The 27,130-nt window shown below is 41.7% G+C and overlaps 2 protein-coding genes across 2 annotated transcripts in view; one reads left to right on the forward strand and one right to left on the reverse strand.

The window, feature by feature from the left end:
- Positions 1–27,130, forward strand: part of ift74 (intraflagellar transport 74) — a 98,619-nt gene that overhangs the window by 9,253 nt on the left and 62,236 nt on the right. The window lies entirely within an intron of this gene.
- On the reverse strand, positions 168–25,514 carry LOC144668316 (leucine-rich repeat-containing protein 19-like). Its single transcript, XM_078530204.1, has 6 exons — positions 25,436–25,514; positions 24,837–24,924; positions 7,363–7,465; positions 2,680–3,046; positions 2,199–2,432; positions 168–1,096 (listed from the first exon to the last, which is right to left on the reverse strand). The coding sequence occupies exons 3-6, from the start codon at positions 7,453–7,455 to the stop codon at positions 789–791; spliced, it is 1,002 nt and encodes a 333-aa protein (XP_078386330.1). The 5' UTR covers positions 7,456–7,465; positions 24,837–24,924; positions 25,436–25,514; the 3' UTR covers positions 168–788.

The following is a 27,130-nucleotide window of genomic DNA, read 5'->3' on the forward strand; positions in this document are numbered from 1 at the left end:
TAGTTAAGGTATAAAAGTAATGCAAACGCTTCTACAATGTTCCCTGGGCTGAGGGGATATACAGATAGGGATTTTCAAAAATTATTACAAGTTATGGTAAGGTAAATTGCAATAGATTATTGCTATTGGTGAGTAAGACAGGAACAAAATGATCAGAAAAACTAAAGGAGGTTGAAAAACATTTTAATGAAGAAGGTTGTTAGAATGTGGAACTCGGCTACAAACTGTTGTTAAAACAGGATCAAAAAACATTTTTTTTTAAAAAGGAACTTAGGCAATTGCTTATAAAGGGGAATGTTAAAGGTTATGATGAGTGATCAGAAGAACATTGGTAGACTATCACATGCTGAAACAGCATACCTTTTATTGCACTATTTCCATCTTTAGCCTACCATTCACAATGCAATTCAATAATTTTTCGATTGTGCCTATGCTTATTATCAACCATTATAGTTGTAGATCAATAGATGCGTGGCAATCACTTTAGGAAAAATAGCAATGATACTCTTGGTACTTTTGAATTATCAATATATTCTCTTGACAACTATATCACATTTTTTAAACTACTTGCATTTTGGAATTTTGGATTCTAATGTGTAATTTGAGTGTGAATTTTAGATTTTTCTCCCTTCCTGGTACAAAATGGGCCTGTATGCTGCGGTGAATGGATATATTTCAAATTAAGCAAGCTGTAGATATGTTGGCTTGTGGCTGTGTTATTAAAAGTAAGACTGATTTAACGTATTACTTATAACCTTGCTGGAACAAGTCTATAACCATTTCCACTTTTACTCTTCACAATCATTGAATCCTATAGTATCTATATACCCATCTTCAATATAACCATCATCATCTTCAGGAAGTTGGTCACTGTTTTTAGTTTCTCTTAATGCCTGTGGGTCTTGATTGTCTATCGCTGTAGATGTATTTTCCATGAAAAGTTCCGGATCTTCCTGCAGTCGATGATGATGGTAGGCAAAGAGGCAATTGTACCATTTGATGCATTTTGTAGAGAGGACAAGTATCGAAGATATGCCAATTGAGGTTGCCATGACACCAACCACTAATTTCCAAGATTTCCCAAATTTGGATTGATCTAACAAATAAAAAAAAGAGTAGTCTATACAAGCATTAAGTACTAGTATTCAGCTGTTTTTTTTTCTTGCAACATATCATTGACTTAAATGTTAGATTTTAAACAGACTATATTTGTGATGAAATAATTACTGCTGTAATTGCAGTTACAGGCACTAAATTGGCCATCTCAGTCAGAAAGTCTGCCAACATGACTGGTATTGAAAATGGCTGATATGACACTGGTACATTCTGCTGTACTGAGTTTGTTATTGGTAAATGACATCCCTTATCCAATGGAGCACAAAAAATTGTCAAATTTCTTTTGCAGGTAAATGTTAATTGAACAAAAATTGGCTGTTAAAATCGATAATTTTTGGAAATTAAATAATGTTGACATGGAACAAGTGTCTTAAGGCAATTTTAACACAAAAATATTTTCTTAGCTTTCTCCCTTCTTGAAAACACCAACTCTTACTAAGGTGGAAATCCACAGACACCTTCCTATAATTGTTTAATTGGGCATGTTTCATGTAGTGGAAGGCTACTTGACCTGAAGTTACAATATAACTGGTCACAATCTAACTCCTAATTTCCATGCATGCAAATTATGGCAAGGATCATTGGCTAATGTAAAGCTGTAGCTGTTATTTTTTGCCTGCCGAAGTCAGGAATTCTGGCCAATTAAAGCAACCCTATCTCTTTCGCAGGTGCATTAAGTAAACTCAACATATACTAGGAATCTAATTTGGCTGTGTATAGCTGAGCTCACTGGGTAAGCCCACTAAATCATCAGGGAACCTGCTCTGATAATTTTTAGTTCTGGTTGTGGAGCTTCTTTGAAGACGAACATGAAGTTTGCCTTTTTTAGTTGTTTCCTCAATTGCACCTGTAGAGATGAGTGAGAGACACGTTCGGGCCTCGACCACTATTGCTCTGAATTAACTGCATAGTGACAATACTACCTCTTCGACAACTTGCAGCAGTCACTCCATGGATATAGCACATGGATACTCAGTATCATGTCACTTTTCTGGGTGGCTGTCTTTCTGTCAGAAATTCTCTGAAATATTGTGCTGCACTTGGTCAGAAATGTGTACAATTGATATCAAATGCTGTGGTACCTGAGCCATCTATTTGATCCCCAGTAGTATTTTGTACAGTCACAGGGGATTGCAAGGCTGTATTGCACATATTTTTGGGTAAGCTTGTGTCAAATGTGCTTTTGACAGTAGCACTATCCAGAGATGATGCTAAAGAAGAGACTGGAAAACATCCATTTTGCTTAACGAGAGCTTTCTTGATGGTGCAGAATTGCATTTCTTCAGGGGCTTCACATGTCGTGATGTTCTCATTATCTGTAGTTGAAATAAGATGTAACTTTTCAAATATCTAAAATTCATGAGACTTCCGGTTTGTCATACCTATTTTCTGTTGTCAAAGTTTATATCAATATTTTGAGTCTTGGATTTACTTCAGTAATTTAAATCTGTTCACTGCAGTAATAAAGAAACTTTCTGTTCTCTGGTGAGATTTTGTCATTCACAAATGCAGTAACTGTTAAAAGTTTTGCAAACCCATCATCACTTTGAGAGCTGAACTTACCCAGGTGTACTTTTGACTCATTAAGCCACATCTGTAAACCTAGAAGACCACAACTACAGTTCCATTGATTTCCAAATAGTGTTAAATGTGATAAATTCAGTGGTTCCATAACATCTCTGTCAACATTTGTAAGGCAGTTATTGTGCAGTTCCAATACAACCAACTTTTTAAAATTATCAAATGCTCCTGAAAGTAAATTGCAGATGAGGTTGTAACCAAGATACAATTCTTTAAGTTGAGTTAAATTCGAAAGAATTTGAACATCGTGACGAGTTAAAGAAATGCTGTTGTTCGTGAGTTTTAGCTTTGTTATGTTCACAGGTATATCATAAGGAATCAATGTCAAATGCATTCCACTGTAGTCACACTGCAAAAAAAAAAGAGATTCAGGTACATTTAGTAAAAAGAAAGATAGACTTGCATTTATATAGAGCTTTTCACAACCACCTGATGTCTGAAAATTCTTTACAGCCAATGAAGTCTTTTTGAAATGTAGCCACTATCGAATGTAGGAAATGCAGCAGCCAAAATGTGCAAAGCAAACTCCCACAAATAACAATGTGATAATTACCAGACAATCTGTTTTTTGTGATGTTGATTTGAGGGTTAAATATTGGTCAGGGCACCAGGGATAACTCCCCTTCTCTCTTCGAAACAGTGCCATGGGGTCTTTTACATCTACCCGAGCAGGAAAATGGGGCCTCGATTTAATGTCTTATCCAAAAGATGGCACTTCCAACTCCTCACTCAGTACAACACTGGAGTGTCAGCATTGATTTATGTGCTCAAGCCTCATATCCCAAGGAGTGGGATGCGAACCTGGAATCTAGAGGCGAGATTGCTACCAACTGATCCATGGCTGACACTCAATTGAAATACCTCTTTCTGTTCATTAAACTTTGCAAACTATTTTTTAAAAATAACTTGCATTTATATAACGCCTTAAATGCAGTAAAATGTCCCAAGGCACTTCATAGGAACATTTTGAAATAAAATTTGACACCAAGCATATACTGAGATATTCGGATGTATGACCAAAGAGGTGGGTTTTAAGGGGCAGAGAGAGGAGAGGTTTGGGGAGGGAATTCCAGAACTTAGGGCCTAAGCAGCTGGAGGCAGAGCTGCATTGGTGAGTTGATTAAAATTAGGGATGCACTAGGGACCAGAAATAGACCATGTGCTTGGAACAAACAGGAACTGGGGAGTAGAATTTGTCAGTTTTAAGCCACTTTCCTTTTCCTGAGTCTTTCCATGGTGGACGGATAGCTCCTACACTTCGACATTAAAAAATGTTTTTATGGGTTTATTGCTAAACCCCGGCAGTGAGCTAAAGCCTAGAAATTGCTGTTTTTGTGCTTTTTGGAAATCAGCTAGGTTATTAAAATTTTGTAAAAAATTTACTCTTGGCTTGCTTGCAACTTTGAGTCTTTGGAAATTCTATCGCTGGATTGCAAGCCAGTGAGAAATTAATTGATTAAATTAACTATCCAATGCCAGTGGGAGGTAGCTGAGCCCCTAAAATATTACCCAGAAACACACAGCCGTACATTTGCTTAGCAAAATTGATGTTGGATTGAGGAATGTCAGCTTTAAATGCCAAGAGGTGCAAAACCTACTACAAAGGACTGCAGAAATGTTGCCCCTCTTATATGCTCATTCATGTCTTCTTGCCAATAAACAATTGGTGCAGTAAGGATGGGAAGGAGGTAAAAAAAGTGGGCACCAGGGGTAAAATACCACAGTGCTGCATGAGACTGACACGTGTTCGTGACCCTTGCAATGTACAACCCCAAGGTGCCCAGAATTCCAGTGAAATTCTGCAAAGCACTCAGTTCTTCCACAAGGGGATAATAAGGGATGCTGACTTTACCCATCCAAGCAATGCACTACCAACATGAGAAAGGAGTAGATGTTACTTGAGAAACTGAGTATTAAATTGTAAATAAATGTTACTTGTTATTCTAAGAACTTGTTTGATTTTGGCATTCCTTGGCCTACATCTAGAATCAGTACCTGTTGTATGTTCTTTGCTGTATTGCAGGTACTGCTGTTAACTCCCGTATTTGCCCTTATTCACATCAACACAGATTTAAAAATAACCTCTTTCAGACCATAAAGGCCACAATGTTGTGCACTGCTGCCTGAATGGCAATGTTGCCCTGTGGGAAAGCCAGCAGCTCAATAATATGGTGTTGCCCTCTCCTGGTGCTGCTGTTAGTCAATGGCAAAAATAACAAGTCATTTGTTCTCCTGAATAGGGCACCCCTGGCCTCCATACACCTATGGACAGCAAAGTGGTTAACACTGCAGATGACCTCAGTACTAGCCTGGACCATAAGACGTAGGAGCAGATGTAGGCCATTCGGTCCATTGTGTCTGCTCCTCCATTCAATGAGACCATGGCTGACTTGATGACCCTCAACTCCATTTTCCTGCCTTTTCCCCTTAACCCTTGATTCCCTTACTGATTAAAAATCTGTCCATCTCAGCCTTGAATATACTTAACAACCCAGCCTCTACAGCCCTCTGCGATAAAGAATTCCACAGATTGACTACCCTCTGAGAGAAGAAATTCCTCCTCATCTCTGTCTTAAATGAGCACCCCCTTACTCAGATTATGCCCCCTGGTCCTAGACTCTCCCACAAGGGGAAACAACCTCTCAGCATCTACCCTGTCAAGTTCCCTAAGAATAACTAGCCTGGAAGGAATCTGCTGCACCAAAATGAGCTTGACCACCACACTCACTAATGAGCAGATATTGTGTGTTGTGCCGAAGTCTTTCTGAAGGAAATGGCACACTTTTTGTGAATGCCTCAGCATCTTTGACCACATTTTTATTGCCATTACCAAGTATCCACGCTTGGTATAGAGTCAGCAGTCTACAGCACAGAAAAAGGCTCTTCGGCCCATCGAGTCTGCGCCGGTCAAACAAGTACCTAACTATTCTAATCCCATTTTCCAGCACTAGGCCCATAGCCTTGTATGCCATGGCATCACAAGTGCACACCCAAATACTTCTTAAATGTTATGTGGGCTTCTGCCTCTACCACAACTTTCAGGTAATGAGTTCCAGATTCCCACCACCCTCTGGGTGAAAAAATTCTTCCTCACACCCCTTCTAAACCTCCTGCCCCATACCTTTAAATCTATGCCCCCTGGTTATTGATCCCTCCACCAAGGGGAAAAGCTCCTTCCTGTCTACCCTATCTATGCCCCTCATAATTTTATACACCTCAATCATGTCCCCCCTCATCTCCTCTACTCCAAGGAAAATAACCCCAGTCTATCCAATCTCTCCTCATAAGTAAAACTCTCCAGCCCAGGCAACATCCTGGTAAATCTCCTCTGCACTCTCTCGTGCAATCACATCCTTCCTATAATGCGGATTCCAGAACTGCACGCAATACTCTAGCTGTGGCCTAACCAGCATTTTATACAGTTCCAGCATAACCTCCCTGCTCTTATTCTATGCCTCGGCTAATAAAGGCAAGTATCCCATATGCCTTCTTAACCACCTTATCTACCTGTCCCGCTGCCTCAGGGACTGGTGGACATGCACACAAAGGTCTCTCTGATCCTCTGTACTTCCCAGGGTCCTATCAGTCATCGTGTATTCCTGTGCCTAGTTTGTTCTGCCCAAGTGCATCACCTCACATTTATCTGGATTAAATTCCATTTGCCACTGATCAGCCCATCTGACCAGCCCGTCTATATCCTCCTGTAATCTAAGGCTATCCTCCTCACTACTTACCACCCCACCAATTTTTGTGTCACGGTATAGCACACCTGACATACTATCTGACATCACAGCAAGGCTTTTCCTGCTCTTTTTGAGCCTTCTGTGCCAAGTGCAATGCTGGTGGAGCACTGAGTGCAGCCTCCATAGTGTACAAAAATCCAGAAAGCGGAAAGAAACTTCGAACCAGCTCTCATTTAAATCAGGACTCCAGTTTTCTCTCAGCAGCCACGCTAGTAACACCAGTTTTGTTTTTACAAAATGATATCAAACGAGCAGTACATTATTTATGCACTGCTGGGCACTTTGCTCCTGAGCATTTCTTGAGTGCATTGGTGCTCACTCTTCAACATCTCCTTTTAGCCATTTTATTATTGAGAAACTGGCAGTAAACAAGTGTGATGATATCCCTGGCTACTGGCATAAAACTTTAACCAAAAGCAATGTTTAAACTCTTAATTTCTGCATCAATTCTTTCTCAAACTGCAGATTTTAAAATTTATTTATAGTTATTCAAATACATGTTTAAACTGGCACGAAGACAAAACATTAAAACATAACATTCGGATATTGTTCATGATCTATTTACTGATGCTAACTGGATAACCCAACTTTAGCGAATGAACAAAGTTGTAAGTAGAAATCAGTCCTAGCTCCTCAGGCGAATAAATGTAGGAAAATTATAGGATATTTGGTTGTAACTTATTAAACGGTTTCTATCCCTGTCCCATTCATAATGTCACAACATGAGAGATTCTACTCAAAATGCCTATTCTTAGACTACCTCTGATCACCACATTGAAAGCATGAAACATGGGGTTGGGGGGATACAGAAAGGAAAACAGACACATCATTAAATGCAACAAAATTTTAGATGGAACAAACTTCAAGAATACAGGTCACTTTTACGATGTGTTGACATTATTTAAGTTACCGCTGTACTTACAGTTGTGTCACTGAAATTGCATGGAGATAAGGCTATTGCAGCAGTTGTCAAAATAACATTTCCAGCCCAGAGTTTAACCCAGCAGATTCTCATGATCCCAGTTCTAGTGCAAAATAAATGCTTTCAGATCATTTCAGATAACCAAGAGTTTGGATGTTTCTTTCATTATAATGCTTTGAAAATTAATAGTAAACAGTACTTAAAGTGGAATCTAGATAGCATGTACAACACAGAAACAAGCCATTCAGCCCAATCAGTCGATGCTGGAATGGCGTATTTCATGACCTTTATTAGCTTTTTCTCACAAGTTAATCCTTCCAGTAATTGAATACCAGCTGGTATTGGAAAATTAGCGTTTTAAATTTAAATACAACCTTTAAAAGTCTCTCAATTTGACGATTCTTAGGAACATAAGAAATAGGACCAAGAGTAGACCATTCAGCCCCTTGAGCCTGCTCTGCCATTCAGTGAGATCATGGCTGATCTGATTGTGGCCTTAACTCCACTTTCCTGCCTGCCCCCATAACCCTGAACTCCTTTGTCGATCAAAAATCTGCCCTCAGCCTGAACGTATTCACTGACCCAGTCTCCACTGCTCGCTGAGGAAGAGAATTCCAAGTTCTAATGACTCTCGGAGAAGAAATGCCTCAAAGAACAAAGACCTCATCTTCTTTAACGGGATGCCCTTATTTTTAAACTGTACCCTTAGTTCTAGATTCCCCCATGAGAGGAAATATCCTCTCAGCATCTACCCTGTCAAGCCCCCTCAGAATCTTTTATATTTCAGTAATATCACTGTTTATTCTTCTAAATTCCAATGAGTATAGACCCTACCTGCTTAACCTTTCCTCATAAGACAACCCCCCACCCATCCCACGAATGAACCTAGTACATCTTTCTGACCTTCCAATGCAAGTGTTTCCATCCTTAAGTAAGGAGACCAAAAATGGTCTCACCAAGCCCTGCACAGCTGTAGCAAGACTTTCCTACTTTTTTGCTCCATCCCACTTGCAAAAAAGGTCAACATTCTGTTTGCCGCCTTAATTACTTGCTATTCAAAAAGGTTGTAAGGATAAGCCCAGCAATTACAGACCAGTCAGTTTAACTTCAGTGGTGGGAAGCTTCTAGGAACAATTATTTGGGATAGAATTAGCGATCATATGGAAAACTGTGTGTTGATTAGGAAGAGCTAGCATGGATTTCTAAAGGGGAAATAGAATCATAGAGTTATACAGCACAGAAACAGGCCCTTTGGCCCATTGTGCCCATGCCGGCCATCGAGCACCTATCTATTCTAATCCCATTTTCCAGCACTTGGCCCATATGCTATGGCGGTTCAAGTGCTCATCTAAATACTACTTAAATGTTGTGAGGGCTCCTGCCTCTACCACCCCCTCAGGCAGTGAGTTCCAAATTCCAACCACCCTCTGGGTGAAAAGATTTTTCCTCAAATCCCCTCTAAACCTCCTGCCCCTTACCTTAAATCTATGCCCCTGCTTATTGACACCTCTGCTCAGGGGAAAAGTTTCTTCCTATCTATGCCTCTCAATTTTGTACACCTCTATCAGGTCCTCCATCAGCCTTCTCTGCCCAAAGGAAAACAACCTTAGCTTATCCAGCCTTTCTAGCTGAAACGCTGCAGCCCAGGCAACATCCTTGTGAAGCTCTTCTGCACCCTCTTCAGTGCAATCACATCCTTCCTGTACTGTGGAGACCAGAACTGCACACAGTACTCCAGCTGTGGCCTAACCAGCGTTTTATACAGCTCCAACGTAACCCTCCTGCTCTTATGTTCAATGCCTTGGCTAATAAAGCGCTGCTGCCTTCAGGGATTTATGGACATGTACTCCAAGGTCCCTCTGATCCTCTGTACTTCCTAGGGTCTTACCATGCATTGTGTATTCTCTTGTTAATTTAGTCCTCCCAAAATGCATCACCTCTCACTTCTCCGGGTTAAATTCCATTTGCCACTGCTCTGCCCATCTTACTAGCCCATCTATATCGCCCTGTAATCTAAGGCTTTTCTCCTCACTATTTACGACACCACCAATTTCATGTCATTTGCGAACTTGCTGATTATATCTCCTATATTCACGCCTAAATCGTTAATGTACACTACATACAGCAGGGATTCCAGCACCGATCCCTATGGTACACCACTCATCACAGTCTCCCAATCACAAAAACAACCTTCAACCATCACCCCCTGCCTCCTGCCACTAAGCCAATTTTGGATCCAATTTACCAAATTGCCCTGGATCCCATGGGCTCTTACCTTCTTGACCATTCTCCCATGCGGGACCTCGTCAAAAGCCTTACTGAAGTCCATGTAGACTACATCATCTGCACTACCCTCATCTACACAATTAGTCACCTCCTCGAAAAATTCAATCAAATTTGTTAGACATGATCTCCCCCTGACAAAGCCATGCTGACAATCCCTGATTAATCACTGCCTCTCCAAGTGGAGATTAAACCTATCCCTCAGAACTTTTTCCAATAGTTTCCCTACCACTGATGTTAGACCCACTGGCCTGTAATTACCTGGTTTATCCCTACTACCTTTCTTGAATAATGGTACCACATTCACTGTCCCCCAGTCCTCTGGCATCTCTCCTGTGGCCAGAGAGGATTTTAAATTTGGTGTCAGAGCTCGTGCATCTCCTCCCTTGCCTCTCATAGCCTGGGATATATCTCATCTGGGCCTGGGAATTTATCCACTTTTTTAAGCCTGCTAAAACAGCTAATACCTCCTCCCTTTCACTGGTAATTTATTCAAGTATATCACAGTCCCCCTCCCTGATTCCTACACCTACATCGTCCTTCTCCATAGTGAACACAGATGAGAAGTAATCATTCAAAACCTCACCTACATCCTCTGGCTCCACCCACAGATTGCCACCCTGGTCCTAATGGACCCTGCTCTTTCCCTGGTTATCCTCTTGCTCTTAATATATTTATAAAATGCCTCGGGATTTTCCTTTATCTTGCCCACATGTTTTTTCATGGCCCGTCTTCGCTCTCCTAATTGCTTTCTTAAGTATCCCCCTACACTTTCTATACTCTGCTGTTTTCAGCCCTCTGTATCTTCCATAAGCCTCCTTTTTTTTCCATTATCCAATCCTCCATATCCCTTGACATGCAGGGTTCCCTGGACTTGTTGGTCCTACCCCTCACCTTTATGGGAACATGTTGGCCCTGAACTCTCACTATTTCCTTTTTGAATGACTCCCACTGGTCTGATGTAGATTTTCCTACAAGTAGCTGCTCCCAGTCCACTTTGGCCAGATCCTGTCTTTTCATATTGAAATTGGCCTTCCCCCAATTCAGGACCTTTATTTCCGATCCATCTTTGTTCTTTACCATAATTACCTTAAATCTTAAGAGTTATGGTTACTATCCCCAGAATGCTCCCCCATTAACACTTCTACCACTTGCCTGGCTACATTCCCTGAGATTAGGTCCAGTACCGCCCCTTCTCATGAAGGACTTTCGTCATGCTGGCTCAAAAAGCTCTCTTGGATGCATTTTAAGAATTCTGCCCCCTCTAAGCTTTTCACACTATGACTATCCCAGTTCATATTGGGGAAGTTGAAATCCCTTACTATTATTACCCTATTATTTTTACACTTCTCAGAATTGCTTACATATCTGCTCCTCTATCTCCCCTTGACTGTTTGTTTGGAGGCCTATAGTACACTTCCAGCAAAGTGATTGCCACCTTTTTGTTTTTAAGTTCTACCCATATAGCCTCATTTGAGGAACCTTCTAAGATAACATCCCTCCTTACTGCAGTAATTGACTCCTTGATCAACAGTGCAATGTCACCTCCTCTCTATCACACACACACCCCTCCCCCGCCGCACCCATCACGCCTGAAGATTCTATACCCTGGAATATTGAGCTGCCAGTCCTGCCCTTCCCTTCCCTCAACCATGTCTCTGTGATAACAACAATATCATATTCCCATGTGTTAATCAATGCCCTCAATTCATCTGCCTTACTTATAAGACTCCTTGTGTTAAAATAGATGCTATCCAGCCTTGCATTATTCCCTTGTACCTTAACAGGTCTATATTTGCTCTGCCTTCCAGACTGACTTAGTTTCCCTTCTATATTTGGCTGTGCATCACCCCTTACTGTACCTCCACTCTGTATCCCATTCCCCTGCCAAATTAGTTTAAACCACCACCCCCCCCACAACAGCACTAGCAAACGTCCCCGCAAGGATGTTGGTCCCGTTTGGGTTCAGGTGTAAGCCACCCAACTTGTACAGGCCCCACCTTCACCAGAAATAGACCCAGTGATCCAAGAAACTAAAGCCCTCCCTCCTGCACCATCTCTTCAGCCACACGTTCATCCTCTCTATCCGCATGTTCCTATACTCACTAGCATGTGGCACAGGGAGTAATCCAGAGATTACAACCTTTAAGGTCCTGCATTTTAAGCTGCTACCTAGCTCCCTAAATTCTTGTTGTAGGACCTCATCCCTCTTTCTACCCATGGCGTTGCTACCAATGTGAGCCACGACCTCTGACTGTTGCCCTCCCCCTTCAGAATGCCCTGCAGCCGTTCTGTGACATCCTTGACCCTGGCACCAGGGAGGCAAAATATCATCCTGGAGTCATGGCCGCAGAAGCGCCTGTCTGCACCCCTCACTACTGAGTCTCCTACCACTTTTGCTCTTGCACTCTTACTCCTCCCCATTTGTGCAGCTGAGCCACCCACAGTGCCGTGAACTTGGCTCTGGCTGCACTCTCCAGAGGAACCTTCACCCTCGCCATTTTCCAACACAGAAAAACGGTCTTGAGTGAGATGCACTCTGAGACTTTCCTGACTTCCTGCCTGCTTCCCTTTTTCTAACTGGTGATCACCCATTCCCCCTCTGGCTGCACTACCTTAAGCTGCAGAGTAACCACATCTAAAAACGTGTTATCCACGTAACCCTCAGCCTTGCGGATTCACTGCTGTGTCTCCAGCTGACGCTCAAGCTCCGAAAGCCATTGCTCAAGCTGGTCAAGCCGGTGGCGCTTCCTGCACATGTGGTCAGCCAGACGCAAGAGTGTTGAAGAACTCGCACACGATGCAGGCCGTGCAACGGGACTAAGCTGCCTTGCCATACTTTTTGTTTGCTTTTAATTAAAAGGCTGTTTCCTTAAATTTAAGCCCCGCCCTGCTCGCTGAAGTCTCGCCCTTTACAGCCCCGCCCTGCTCGCTGACTTAACTAACTTGCTGGAGTTTTTTGAAGAGGTAACAGAGAGGGTTGATGAGGGCAATGCTGTTGACATGGTATACATGGACTTTCAAAAGGCATTTGAGAGTGCCACACAACAGACCTGTGAAAAAAGTTGTAACTCATGGAATAGAATGGGCAGTAGCAATGTGGATACAGAATTGGCTGAGTAATAGGAAACAGTAATGGTCAATGAATATTTTTTGGACTGGAGGAAGGTTTGTAGTTGAATTCCCCAGGGTTCGGTATTAGGGCCCTTGCTTTTCTTGATATACATTAATGCTCTAGATCTTGGTGTGCAGGGGACAATTTCAAAGTTTGCGGATGATATGAAACTTGGAAGTACTGTAAAATGTGAGGACAGTATAGAACTTCAAAAGAACATAAACAAGTTGGTTGAGTAGGCAGATAGGTGGCAGATGAAGTTCAATGCGGAGAAGTGTGAGGCGAGGTATTTTGATAGAGCATTGGGAAACAATATAAAATAAGGGGTACAATTCTTAAGGGGGTGCAGGAGCGTATATGCGCATGGATCATTGAGGGTGGCAGGACCGGTGAGAGAGCAGTTAGTAAAGCATATAGTATCCTGAGCTTTAAGGGAGGAAGCCAAGAGGAGATTTGATAGAGGCATTCAAAATCATGAAGGGGCTAGAGTAGAAAGGGAGAAACTGTTCCCGCTCATAAAAGGGTCGAGAACAAGAGGGTATAGATTTAAAGTGATTTGCAAAAGAAGCAAATGTGAAATGAGAAAAAAGCTTTTTCACACAGTGAGCGGTTCAAGTTTGGAATGCATTGCCTGGAAGTGTGGTGGAAGCAAGTACAATCAAGGCATTCAAGAGGGCATTGGATGATGATTTGAATAGAAACAATGTGCAAGGGTACAGGGAAAGGCAGGAGAATGGCACTAAGTCATAATGCTAATTTGGAGAGCTGGTGCAGACATGATGGGCCGAATGGCCTCCTATGCCATAACAATTCTATGTACCTGAATGCTGACTTTTTGCGATTTATGTACAAAGACACCTAGGTTCATCTGTACTGCAGCGTTCTGTGGCCCCTCAATTTAAATATTACTCTTATTTTCTATTCTTCCTGCCAAAGTGGACAACCTCACATTTTCCCACATAATACTCCGCCTGCTAAATTTTTGCCCACTCAGTTAACCTATCTATATCCCTTTGTAGACTCTATCCTTCTTGCAACTTGTTTTCTTACCTGTCTTATCGTCAGAAATTTGGCTACCACACAGCCATTCCCTTCATTCAAGTCATTAATATAGATTGCCGTTTGGTAGTACAGAACTTGAGTATTGCTTTAAAAAAAAGTTTTTTTCAAAGCTTTTTGTCTTACACTCATCCAGACCATTCACAAGAATACTAAATGTAAAGGTGAGTGGCAATTGATACTGCATGAGAAGAGAGTGCTGATTGGCAAGTGGATTCTGGTAGAGGCATTGCCATGGAGAATGCACCAGTTGATGGCGACTGATAGTTAATTGCCAAGTATTGTTTGACATTTAAACCAGGTAGCTTGACTCTGGTCAAGGCATTCTCCTGAGGAAAGAACCAGCGAATGGCTGTCACTTATTTTGTTTAGCTGAAACAGGCGCAACGTGTGTACATGTTCTTTCTGTCGGCAAAGAACAGAGCCCTGTGTATTAATTTATGAAGCTTCCAGTACACGCAAATACACCATACCAAGAGCCCAACTGACCATCTTAAATTGATTATCAGTGTAATTCTTAGCAGTCAAATGAACTCCCTTTACTTGATGTACTAGTTGAGAACTCTGCCAGGCGGTTCTTTACCATGGTCTACAGCAAGCCTATCTTCACTGGTCAGTATATGTGTTGGGATTCTTGCAGTTCCACACGCTATAAGATTGGCCTTGTCAGCAAGCTCGTAAATAGGGCGTGAGCCATTTGATCACCAGGCAAACTTGATGCTGAAATGCGGCGCATCAAAGGCATCCTGTGGGATAATGGTTACCCTAATCAGATCATTTCGTGCTATATATCTTGCAAACTCATGAACGGCCCTAAGACCATCACTTTCGGTCCTAAAAAGTGCCCAGCCTACCTCAAGTTTCCCTGGAAGGGCAAGGCATCTCAAAAATTTGAGCAACAAGTGAATGTAGATGTTTAAAACTGCTCCTATGCAGTAGCAACAGGAGTTCTATTTACCACTAACAGGATGCTGCCGTCAAGCCAAAAAGACGTTCTGCCTATCTCACAAATTGATAAGAATTCAGGACCGGCATGTTCCTGCTAGGATGAAGGATAAGTGTGGCAAGTTTCAGGAACCTTGGATAATGAAGGATATTGTGAGATTAGTCAAAAAGAAAAGGGAAACATTCGTAAGTGCTAGAAGGCTGGGAACAGATGAAGCCCGTGGAGAATATAAAGAAAGTAGGAAGAAACTTAAGCAAGGAGCCAGGAGGGCTAAAAGGGGTCATGAAAAGTCATTGGCAACCAGGATTAAGGAAAATCCCAAGGCCTCTTATACATATGTAAAAAGCAAGAGGGTAGCCAGGGAAAGGGTAGGCCCACTCAGGGACAGAGGTGGGAATCTGTGTGTGGAGCCAGAAGAAATGAGAGAGATACTAAATGAGTACTTCTCATCAGTATTCACCAAAGAGAAGGACTTAGCGGTCGATTTGTCTAGGGAAGAGTGTGTAGATAGCCTGGATCATGTTGAGATCAAAAAAGAGGAGATGTTAGGCGTCTTGAAGAATATTAAGGTGGATAAGTCCCCAGGGCCAGATGGGATCTACCCCAGAGTACTGAGGGAGGCAAGGGAGGAGATTGCTGGGGCCTTGACAGAAATCTTTGTATCCTCACTGGCCAAGGGTAAGGTCCCAGAGGACTGGAGAATGGCCAATGTTGTTCCATTGTTTAAGAAGGGTAGCAGGGATAATCCAGGAAATTACAGGCCGGTGAGCCTTACGTCAGTGGTAGGGAAATTATTGGAGAAGATTCTTCATGACAGGATTTACTACCATTTGGAAGCAAATGGGCGTATTAGTGAGAGGCAGCATGGTTTTGTGAAGGGGAGGTCGTGTCTCACTAACTTGATCGAGTTTTTTGAGGAAGTGACAAAGATGATCGACGATGGAAGGGCAGTGGATGTTATCTACATGGATTTCAGTAAGGCCTTTGACAAGGTCCCTCATGGCAGACTGGTACAGAAGGTAAAGTCACATGGGATCAGAGGTGAGCTGGCAAGATGGATACAGAATTGGCTTGGTCATAGAAGACAGAGGGTAGCAGTGGAAGGGTGCTTTTCTGAATGGAGAGCTGTGACTAGTGTTCTGCAGGGATCAGTGCTGGGACCTTTGCTGTTTGTAGTATATGTAAATGATTTGGAGGAAAATGTAACTGGGCTAATTAGTAAATTTGCAGACGACACTAAGGTTGGAGGAGTTGCAGATAGTGAAGAGGATTGTCAAAGGATACAACGGGATATAGATCGGTTGGAGAGTTGGGCGGAGAAATGGCGGATGGAATTTAGTCCGGACAAATGCGAGGTAATGCATTTTGGAAAGTCTAATACAGTTAGGAATTATACAGTAAATGGCAGAACCCTTAAGTGCATCGACGGGCAGAGGGATCTGGGTGTACAGGTCCACAGGTCACTGAAAGTAGCAACGCAGGTGGATAAGGTAGTCAGGAAGGCATATGGCATGCTTGCCTTAATCGGCAGGGGTATTGAGTATAAAAGCTGGGAAGTCATGCTGCAGCTGTATAGAACCTTGGTTAGGCCACACTTGGAATATTGCTTGCAATTCTGGTCGCCACATTACCAGAAGGATATGGAGGCGTTGGACAGGGTGCAGAGGAGGTTTACCAGGATGCTGCCTGGTCTGGAGGTTATTAGCTATGAGGAGAGGTTGGAGAAACTCGGATTGTTCTCACTAGAGCGACGGAGATTGAGGGGTGACTTGATAGAAGTTTACAAAATTATGAGTGGCGTGGACAGAGTAGATAGTCAGAAGCTTTTTCCCAGGGTGGAAGAGTCAATTACTAGGGGACATAGATTTAAGGTGAGAGGAGAAAACTTTAGAGGAGATGTGCGGGGCAAGTTTTTTACGCAGAGGGTAGTGAGTGTCTGGAATTCGCTACCAGAGGAGGTGGTGGAAACAGGTATGATAGTGGTATTTAAGAGGCAGCTTGACAAATATATGAATAGGATGGGAATAGAGGGATACGGACCCCGGAAGTGCAAAATGTTTTAGTTTGACAGGCAATATGATCGGCGCAGGCTTGGAAGGCCGAAGGGCCTGTTCCTGTGCTGTACTTTTCTTTGTTCTTTGAGTAAAGTGGTATATGAATTTCAGTTCCAGTGTGATGCTAGGTATGTAGGCTGTACGTCCTAAAGACTGGCAGATCGTATCAAACAGCATGTCCCTTCCCCTCTGCCAGCATTCCGTCGGGACCGTTTCCTCCGGGACACCCTGGTCCACTCCTCCATCACCCCCAACACCTCAGCCTCCTCCCACGGCACCTTCCCATGCAATCCGCAGGAGGTGCAACACTTCCCCACTCCTCACTGTCCAAGAGCCCAAACACTCCTTTTTAGTGAAGCAGCACTTCCCTTGCACTTCCCTCAATTTAGTCTACTGCATTCGCTGCTCCCAACGCGGTCTCCTCTACATTGGAGAGACCAAACACAGACTGGGTGACCTCTTTGCAGAACACCTTCGGTCTGTCCGCAAGCATGACCCAGACCTCCCTGTCGCTTGCCATTTCAACACACCACCCTGCTCTCATGCCCACATGTCCGTCCTTGGCCCACTGCAATGTTCCAATGAAGCTCAAAGCAAACTGGAGCAACAGCACCTCATCTTCCGATTAGGCACTTTGCAGCCTTCCGGACTTAACATTGAGTTCAACAACTTCAGACCAGGAAGTCTCTCCTCCATCCCCACCCCTTTTTGATCCCCCCTTTTCCTATATTCATTTTTTTTATTTTAATTATTTTTTTCCACTTATTTTCATTATTATTTAAAAAATTTATTTCCATTTTTATTCATTGTTTTATCCCCAGCTTTTAGCCTATTTTTGATCTTTTTTCCCACCACCATCCCTTCCCCCCACCCCCACTAGGGCCATCTGTCACTTCCCAGAGCGCTTACCCTGATCTGGCCATTATCACATTCTGCTTTCTTAATGTCACCATTAGCACCTCCTTTAGCCACTATTAACAATCCTTTGACCTTTTGTTTATGTAATCTTTTGCAATCTCTCCCTTGCCTCCACCTATCGCTGGCCCTCTATCCAGCTGCACCTGTTCCACCCCCCTTAAACAGTATATATTTCACCACATTTCTACTTCCCTTTAGCTCTGAAGAAGAGTCATGCGGATTCAAAATGTTAATTCTGTCTTTTTCTCCACAGATGCTGTCAGACCTGCTGAGTTTTTCCAGCATTTTTTGTTTTTGTTTCAGATTTCCAGCATCCGCAGCATTTAGCCTTTATCTTTATTATAGCATGTCCCTTCCGCTGTTTGCAACGGCAAGGTGCAGACCGTACCCAACGAGCCCGTGTTTGCAAAATTCAAGGCACAGTGTCCAACTTTAAATGTGATTCCATGATTGGAGAACATTTGCTAAATAATCCTCAGTGTGCTAAGAAATATGCTGAAAACCAATTTGCGATGTCAGTTAGGCTCGCAGTGTGACACATTTGTGTGTACTGGCAACTGCATATATTAATACACAGCCCTATTCTTTGCAGACAGAAAGAACATATACACATATTGTACACTTATTTCCTTAGTTCTGATGAAGAGTCATACGGACTCGAAACATTGACTGTATTCCTCTCCGCAGATACTGTCAGCCCTGCTGAGTTTTTCCAGCTATTTTTGTTTTTATTTCAGATTTCCAGCATCCGCAGTATTTTGCTTTTATTAGCTGTTGTGCCTGTTTCAGCTAATCAAAATAAGTGACAGCCATTCACTGGTTCATTCCTCAGGGCAATACCTTGACCAATCAGAGTTCAGCTGCCTGGTTTAAATTTCAAACAATACTTGGCAGTTAACAGTCAGTGACCACTAACAGGTGTATTTTCCATGGCAATGTCTCTACCAATCAGAGTCCACTTGCCAACCATTCAGCACTCAGTTCTCATACAGTATAAATTGTTGTTCTCATTACATTTGGTACTCTTGCAAATTGTCCTGATGAGTGCAAGTTGAAAAGCTTCATCAAAAAAAGTCAATTTTTTCAGCAATGTAGATTGTAAATAGTTGAGGGCCCAGCTTTGATCCCTGCGCTAGTTAGTTTCCAAATTGAAAATTACCCATTTATCCTAACTCTGTTTTCTGTTAGTTGGCCAGCCCTCTATCCATGCTAATATATCATCCCAACACCATAAGCTGTTATCTTGTGTAGTAACCTTTATGTAGCCTTATAAAATGCCTTTGGAAATCCAAATCCACCACATTTACTTACTGTTGCTACTCATAGGGTTTCAATTCCTATCTACTACCTAGGTTTGTCTAAAAAATATATACAAAATAATGAATTTATACCAGATGCCTGGGAGAGCTCTTTAGATAAAATGATATATTTGATAAAATAAATCAATATAAACCATGATTAACAATATTAAATTGAGTTTTTAAATACCTATTGCTTTTCCCTGTGGAATAAAAATATGCTTATTATTGAATATTTATAACTTATTGGCAAGAAGGAATTTAGAAATGTCGTCAATAAAAACATTTCACACGCTGGACAATGTCTTAAACGAGAAATTGACTTTCAAAGAGTGGAAGACAAATGGAAAATTTGAAAGTTTTAGAGAAAAATCTAGAGGCAAGGAAACAAGATAAAGCATTAAAATATAAAACAAAAACAAATTGCTGGAAAAACTCAGCAGGTTTGACCGCATCTGTGGAGAGGAAGACAGAGTTAATGTTTCGAGTCCATATGACTCTTCATCAGAACTAAAGAGGATGCTGTCAGACCTGTTGAGTTTTTCCAGCAATTTTTGTTTTTGTTTCAGATTTCCAGCATCCACAGTATTTTGCTTTTATCTTAGTGTTTAAGAAGTATTTAAACCCCTTTCCAGAAGTAATTAAAACCCCTTTCTGTCTCTTTGTTTTAGAAATGTATTGTGCTATGGATGCCCACAGATGCCCTAGTCCTGTGGAATGCATTTTGTAATCTGTTATGTAAACATCTCCGGTGGGAATTCCAATGTTAAAATGTCAGCCTATCGTGGCACCAGGTGGAGCTCTTATGAGAACCCCACTATTAAATTTACAAAGCATCCCTCTAATGATTGTCATACCACTAGGCGGCACTGTAATATTGACTTCACACAGATTATTTCAAAATACCTTCTAGAAAATATCTCCTGTCTAAAATAAGGATTTTAAAACATTTTTAATAGTTTCAAAATTAAATGATTGAATTTACCCACTTAATTTTTTGAGTGTACCTGGTTTAAAACTTCACACCCTAAACTGTCTCTCAAGTTTGGGCTTTGACTTGAATATTTTGCCATGCAACAGCTGGATTTTTCAATCATATCTGCATTCTGAGCATGTGCTGTTTACAGAAGTTCATCGCCTGTAGTATGCGCCAAAAAGGCTTGATGGCTACATCCTTTGAGGATTTCTTTGTTTCTTCCAAAACACTTGGAAAGCAACTAGAGACTGAAGTCTCAAACTTTTAAATCAGCCAAGTGATGACAGTTATAGCAATAATTAACAATCGTGGTTTTCTACAAACCTCTCACAGATAAATGATGCTTAGGAAGGGCAGCAAAATCTGTTATAGTGGTGGGAGATTGCACTTCAATTGTGACAAGTTTACACAGGGAGTTTTCTTTATAACTTGTGGACCTACAAATTTATAATGAAAAAAGTTGGCAGGAAGAGTAGAGACATGAGATTTTTTAATACATTATGGATATAAAAGTTTGGGAGCTGTTTAAATGATAAACTTTGAGCGTTTTGAAGTAATTTTTGTTTATGAAGATTTGTGTAATGTGCAAAACACATGAACAGAGGGCTAAAGGGTAAATTTTCTGTGGCATCACTGCCATACATTGCGAGCACGTACCTGGAAATTGCATGGCTCCATCTTTCGTCAATTCATTTTGAGTGGTCAAAAATGCCTCAAGGCTGGAATATAAACTTGGGAACTGTCTGACGATGGGGAAGGTAGGAAGGGAAACTTGTTACTGATAAAGGGGTTGGAGGAGGAGGAAGCTGTTTTGTGAAAGTACTTGAGCGGGGTTGGGGGAGAGTGAGAGTGGTGGCATTGGCACTTGATTATTTTTAAAAGCCAAATGGCAGTTTGAGTCCCATTCACCCTCCACAAGGAAGTAGGTGAGCACATTGCACATGTCCTAATTATAATATTCCTAAGTTCTCTCAATTTGGGAACAATTTCTTTCAACTGGAAAACTGCTCATGTCACTCCATCATTTAAGAAAGATGAGAGGGAGAAACTTGGAGGGAGTTATAAACCAATTAGCCTCAAATTGCTAGAGTCAATAAATAATGAGAATGTGACTGAAAATTTTCAGCTGATCCGAAAAGCCCACGTGGATTTGTAAATGGTACATCATGCTTGATAAGTGTGATTGAACTTTTTAAAGAGGTGACTGAAGTTGTGGACAGGGAAAATGTCTATGGATATTATTTGTATGAACTTCCAGAAGGTATTTTATAAATTCTGCATAAAAACCGTTAGCTAAAGTTGAAGCCAATGGAACTGAATGTAAATTATTGACCTGGTTAGGAAATTGGCTGAATGTCAGGAGACAGAGAGTAGGGATCATGGGCAAGTACTCCAATTAGTAGGAGGTGAGTAGTGGTATGCCAGAAGGATCTCTGTTGGGGCCTCAACTATTCACTGTATTTATTAACAACTTGGATGATTGATTAGAAAGCTATGTATCCAAAGTTGCCAATGACACAAAGGTAAGTGGCATTGTCAGCAGTGTAGGTGGAAGCTTAAAATTAGAAAGAAATATTAATAGGTTAAGCTTTGGGGGAGATGTATAGTGGTAATGTCACTGGACCAGTAATCTAGAGGCCCGGGCTAATGCTTTGGGGACATGGGTTCAAATTCCATCACGGGAGCTGGTGAAGTTTAAATTCAACTAATAAAATCTGGAATTGAAAGCTAGTTTCAGTAAAAGTGACCAAGAATCTCTCATTGATTGCCATAAAAACCTATCTGGTTCACTAATGTCCTTTAGAGAAGGAAATCTGCCATCCTGACCTTGTCTGGCCTACGTGTTACTCCAAACCCACAACAATGTGGTTGATTCTTAACTGCCCTCTGAAATGGCCTAGCAAGCCACTCAGTTGAAGGTCAATTAGGGATGGGCAATAAATGCTGGCCTTGCCAGTGACATCCAGATCTCATGAAAGAATTTTTGAAAAAGTGAATAGGAAAAACTGTAGCAAATGGATTTCATTGTACACAAATGTGAAGACCTAAGGATGAGGTCCCACTTTGGACCTAGAAAGGTTACTTTCTAAATTAAAAATTTAGAAAGTGAAGGCCCAAAGAGACTTGGGGTCCAGGTGAATAGACCATTAAAAGGTCATGAACAGGTATAGAAAATAATCAAAAAGGCTTCTGGAATGCCGACCATTATCTAGAAGCTGGAATACACAGGGGTAAAAGTTGTGCTTCAGCTATCCAAAGCCCTGGTTAGACCACACCTGGTGTACTGAGAGGAATTCTAGGCAGCACACCTCATGGAGGATATATTGGCCTTGGGGATAGAGTGCAGCATAGGTTTCCAAAAGCTAAATTATATGGGGAGTTTGCACACCTTCGATTTTAGAACATTGATTTAATTGAAGTTTTTATTTATCCTTTCATAGGATCTGGATGTCGACTATCCCTTGAACTGAGTGGCTTGCTAGGCATTTCAGAGGGGAGTTAAGAGTCAACCACATTGCTGTGGATCTGGAGTCATATGTAGGCCAGACCAGATAAGGATGGGAGATTTCCTTCATTTTACAACAATTAATGATAGTTTCATGGCCACCAATACTGAGACTAGCTTTCAGTTTTAGATTTTTATTAATTCATTGAATTTATTAATTAATTAAATTTAAGTTCTACCATGGTGGAATTTGAACCTACGTCCCCAGGGTATCAGCCTGGATCTCTGGATTACCAGTCCAGTGATATTACCACTATGCCACCATCTACCCTCAAGATATTAAGAGGAACAGGTAGGATAGATAAAGAGGAACTATTTCAGCTGTTTGGGCTGTGTAAGACCAGAAGGCATAGTCTTAAAAATTTAGAGCCAGATCTTTCAGGAGTGAAATTAGGAAATGCTTGTACACACAAAAAAGGTGTTAGAAGTTTGAACTTTTTTTGCAAACGGCAGTCGATACTATATCAGTTATAAATTATAAATCTGAGGTTGATAGATTGTTGTTAACCAAAGGTATTAAGAGAAATAACATAAAGGTGGATCTATGGAGTTAGGCCACAGATCAGCCACGAGTCATTGAATGATGGAACAGACCTGAGGGCTAAATGACCTACTCCTGTTCATATGTTAGACACTGCTTACCCAATACTGACAGATCCCAGCAACCACCCCTACCTCTAACCCTTCACCCTAAACTACCTGAGTCTGACCTCTCCATTGCTTCCTAGCTCATCTTGGGACACCTTTAAGCAAATGTGACTGACCCTCCACCCAGTAAAGAAAATTCCAGGACCTACATTGTGCCCACAAAACCCTAGAACATATTCCCAATGCTTTCCAATCCCAGAACCAGTTCATGCCCCAGACCTCAAAATCTCCCCCTCCAAATGCCAGGATCCCTCTCCAGGTGTTCCTATGGGCACCCATAAGCTCCTGCCCATTTGCAACATGAATCCATTGTCCTATTCTTCAAAAGCTCCAAAATTAGACCCAGATCTTTACAGCAAGGCAGCGAGGGAATTTAATGGCAGGACCTGATTACCATTTTTGAAATCCATCTCCCAGCTGTAACCAGCTGGATTGAAAGGCTGTCTGGCAGGTAGACCTGTCACACCAGAGAACAGCCAGGGAGAGAGGTGGAGAAAGAGAGGGAGATTTTGTGTGGGTTGGGGGACATCAAGAAGGGAGGTTAACAAGTTTGCCTGGTGGACCAGCAGGGAAAGTCCTTCTGCCCCTCCTGGCCAACAAGCAGTGATGGAAAAGCACTTAACTGTTTCATGCAGTAGCATCGCTTCCCTCCCAGTCAAACCTGATTGAGTTCAGGTTTCTGGGTTTTTTTGCATTTTTACTTCTTACCCAACCTAACTCCATCTGTTTTGAAGGGTTAAATTTCTAGTCTTAATATCCAACCTGACCATACACTGGAATTCCCTTTGCAAGTGCTCTCTGGTCTTCCAAACCACAAAACTCCCTCTCACTTCTTTGACACTTGCACCCAGCCCCCAATGGTCCTACAGTTCATAACCCCTAAGCCCAATTTGTGACCGGCCACCCCATGCTACCTCACCCCAGGACCATCATTCCTGTACCCAACAAACCTGAACCTCACGGTTGAGCATTATCCCCCCAGAACTACAGAATACCCATGCTACGCTCACAATGCTACTCTGAAGCCTTTGAACCTCATCCTTTCCACTATACCCATTCCCTACGTACCATTCCAATGATTCCATACCCCAGTACCCTTCCCCCAACAGAGCCTGACATCTCTCACACTCCCCTAAATCCCAGTATCTCAATGTCTCACTTCCCACCTCCCAGATGCCAGGACTTCAATATCCAACAACTGTTCTCCCTCTTCTCCTATACTTTGAGAATTCCCTCAATGCTCACACAATCAAGTTGGGGAAGGTTTTCCTTTGCTTTGCTTACTCCCAGGTTCTGTAAAACTTCAGAATTGTCCTGTCAGTGCTGCCAGATCTTGTGATCCCACTTCCCAGTGGTTACCTCACTAAGTTCTGCCTAGCCCCAGGAATGCACCTGCATTGCTGCCAAAACCCAGGCCTCCCCAATCCTGTGGCAAGCTCCCATCTAAAAGCACAAATGAGACAAGTTGCTTCAAATTCACGTGTCCTGGCTCAAGATTGCAAGATAGATTTATAGACTCAACTCTGAAAAAGAGTCATACCGACTCAAAATGTTAACTCTGTTTCTCTCTCCACAGATGCTGCTGAGTTTTTCCAGCATTTTCTGTTTTTATTATCGATTCATACTCCACAATCTAGTTTGATTGCCTCGACGTATAAACAAAAAAACTACCTGGTTTTTGTTGTGGATTTTTCCTTAAGCTAGCAGCACAGTTTCAGTCTGATTTTTAAATTCTCCTGATTTGTATGTCGTCGTTAACCTGTGTAAAAAGAAAGGCTCTGTCATGCTTTTTACATTTCCTTATTTTCTTACCTACTCTCTCTGCCAGTATTCTCTTTTCGTGAAGCTGTTGACTCCTTGTTGGGGTTTAGTTTCACAGGCCCTGGCCACCCGATACCATCACCACATGTAACCCTTAATTGTGAGTAGGCTATTCGACTGTGGGGGCAGAAAGTAATGTGTTGCAACTAAGCCCAATCCGGTCCTTACCCAACCTTCAGTCATACTCACACAATCAATGAGCAGGAGTGGCTGAGTAATGATAGGGAGAGGGAACCTTGGCTGATTTGCCTCAACCATACCCTTGGGCGAGATCAGGTAATTGAGTACAGATTTGAAATGGAACCTGGCCCCTTCCTGATTTGCATAGCCTAGTTGTTGAACTGTTTGGGAAGTTTTTCAACATTTTCAAAACTGAATACATAGAAAGTAAGGAATCCAATGCTTGTAATCAAATATGTACATCTTAATAGTAAAATGTGGTTTCATACCTCTAAAAATGATCATCCAGTGCCCTTCTGTCTTAATTCGCAAGCTGGGTGTTCTTGTTTATACATTATAAACTGTTTCGTGATGACTTTTGTCCTGAAAATAAGGTTGCATGTGAATTGATTTGCTGGTTAAACATGTACTATAGTAATGCTTTTCAGTTAATTATTTACTTTGGCACTGTATTTGATTTGTTGATATTTTACATATAAAAGTATCACAACATAGTATTTTATTCTTTTAGAATTATGTCCTACTTATTGCAAGTATTGACACAATCCATTTTGGACCTAGTATTTTTAAATGTTGCTCTATTCCTTCATATAAAATTTAATTTTGGTATTAAGAACATAAGAACTAGGAGCAGGAGTAGGAATTCAGCCCCTCGAGCCTGCCCCGCCATTCATTACGATCATGGCTGATCTCATTTTGGCCTCAACTCCAATTTCCCGTCCTCTCCCCATAACCTTTCAACCCATTACTAATTAAAAATATGTCTACCTCCTCCTTAAATTTATTCAGCGTCCCGGCATCCACTGCACTCTGAGGTAGTGAATTCCACAGATTCACGACCTTTTGAGAAAAGTAATTCCTCCTCATCTCTGATTTAAATCTACCCCCCCCACCTTAGCCTAAAACTATGGCGCATCATTCCAGAACACCCCAGAAGGGGAAACATCCGCTCCACGTCTACTTTGTCTATCCCCTTTAGCATCTTATATACCTCAATTAGATCTTCTCTCATCCTTCTAAACTCTAGCAAGTATAGACCGAAACTGCTCAATCTATCCTCATAAGACAAGCCCCGCATCTCTGGAATCAATCTAGTGAACTTCCTCTGAACCGCCTCCAGTGCAACTACATCCTTCCTCAAGTAAGGGGACCAAAACTGTGCACAGTACTCCAGGTACGGTCTCACCAATGCCTTGTACAGTTGCAACAACACTCCCCTGTTTTTATACTTTCTTCCTTTAGCAATAAATGCCAAAATTCCATTTGCCTTCCTTATTACCTGCTGTACCTGCATATTAGCTTTCAGCGATTCATGCATGAGGACACCCAGATCCCTCTGCACTGAAACATTCTGAAGTTTCTCTCCATTTAAAAAATGTCGCTTTTTTATTCTTCCGACCAAATGGATAACCTCACACATATCTACATTAAACTCCATCTGCCAAATTTTGGCCCGTTTATATCCATTTGTAAATTTCTTATTTCTTCATTGCAACTTACTTTCCCACCTATTTTGGTGTCGTCTGCAAATTTAGCTATTAGTACCTTCTACCCCTGAATCCAAGACATTAATATAGATTGTAAATAGTTGGGGTCCAAGGACTGAACCCTGTGGCACCCCACTAGTTACAGCTTGCCATCCAGAAAAAGACCCATTTATCCTGACACTCTGCTTTCTGCTGGTTAGCCAATCCTCTATCCAAGCTAATATATTACCCCTAACTCCATGTGATCTTATCTTGTGTATTAATCTTTTGTGCAGCACCTTATCAAAGGCCTTCTGGAAGTCCAGATATACTACATCTACAGGATCCCCATTAACCACTTTGCTTGTCACATCTTCGAAGAGCTTTAGCAAATTAGTCAAACACGATTTACTCTTCATAAAATCATGCTGACTGATGGATTGCATTTTGACTTTCCAAATGTCCCATTACTACTTCCTTAATAATGGATTCCAACAA

Source organism: Cetorhinus maximus, chromosome 2 (assembly GCF_964194155.1).
Source record: "Cetorhinus maximus chromosome 2, sCetMax3.hap1.1, whole genome shotgun sequence".
Classification (NCBI taxonomy): domain Eukaryota; kingdom Metazoa; phylum Chordata; class Chondrichthyes; order Lamniformes; family Cetorhinidae; genus Cetorhinus; species Cetorhinus maximus.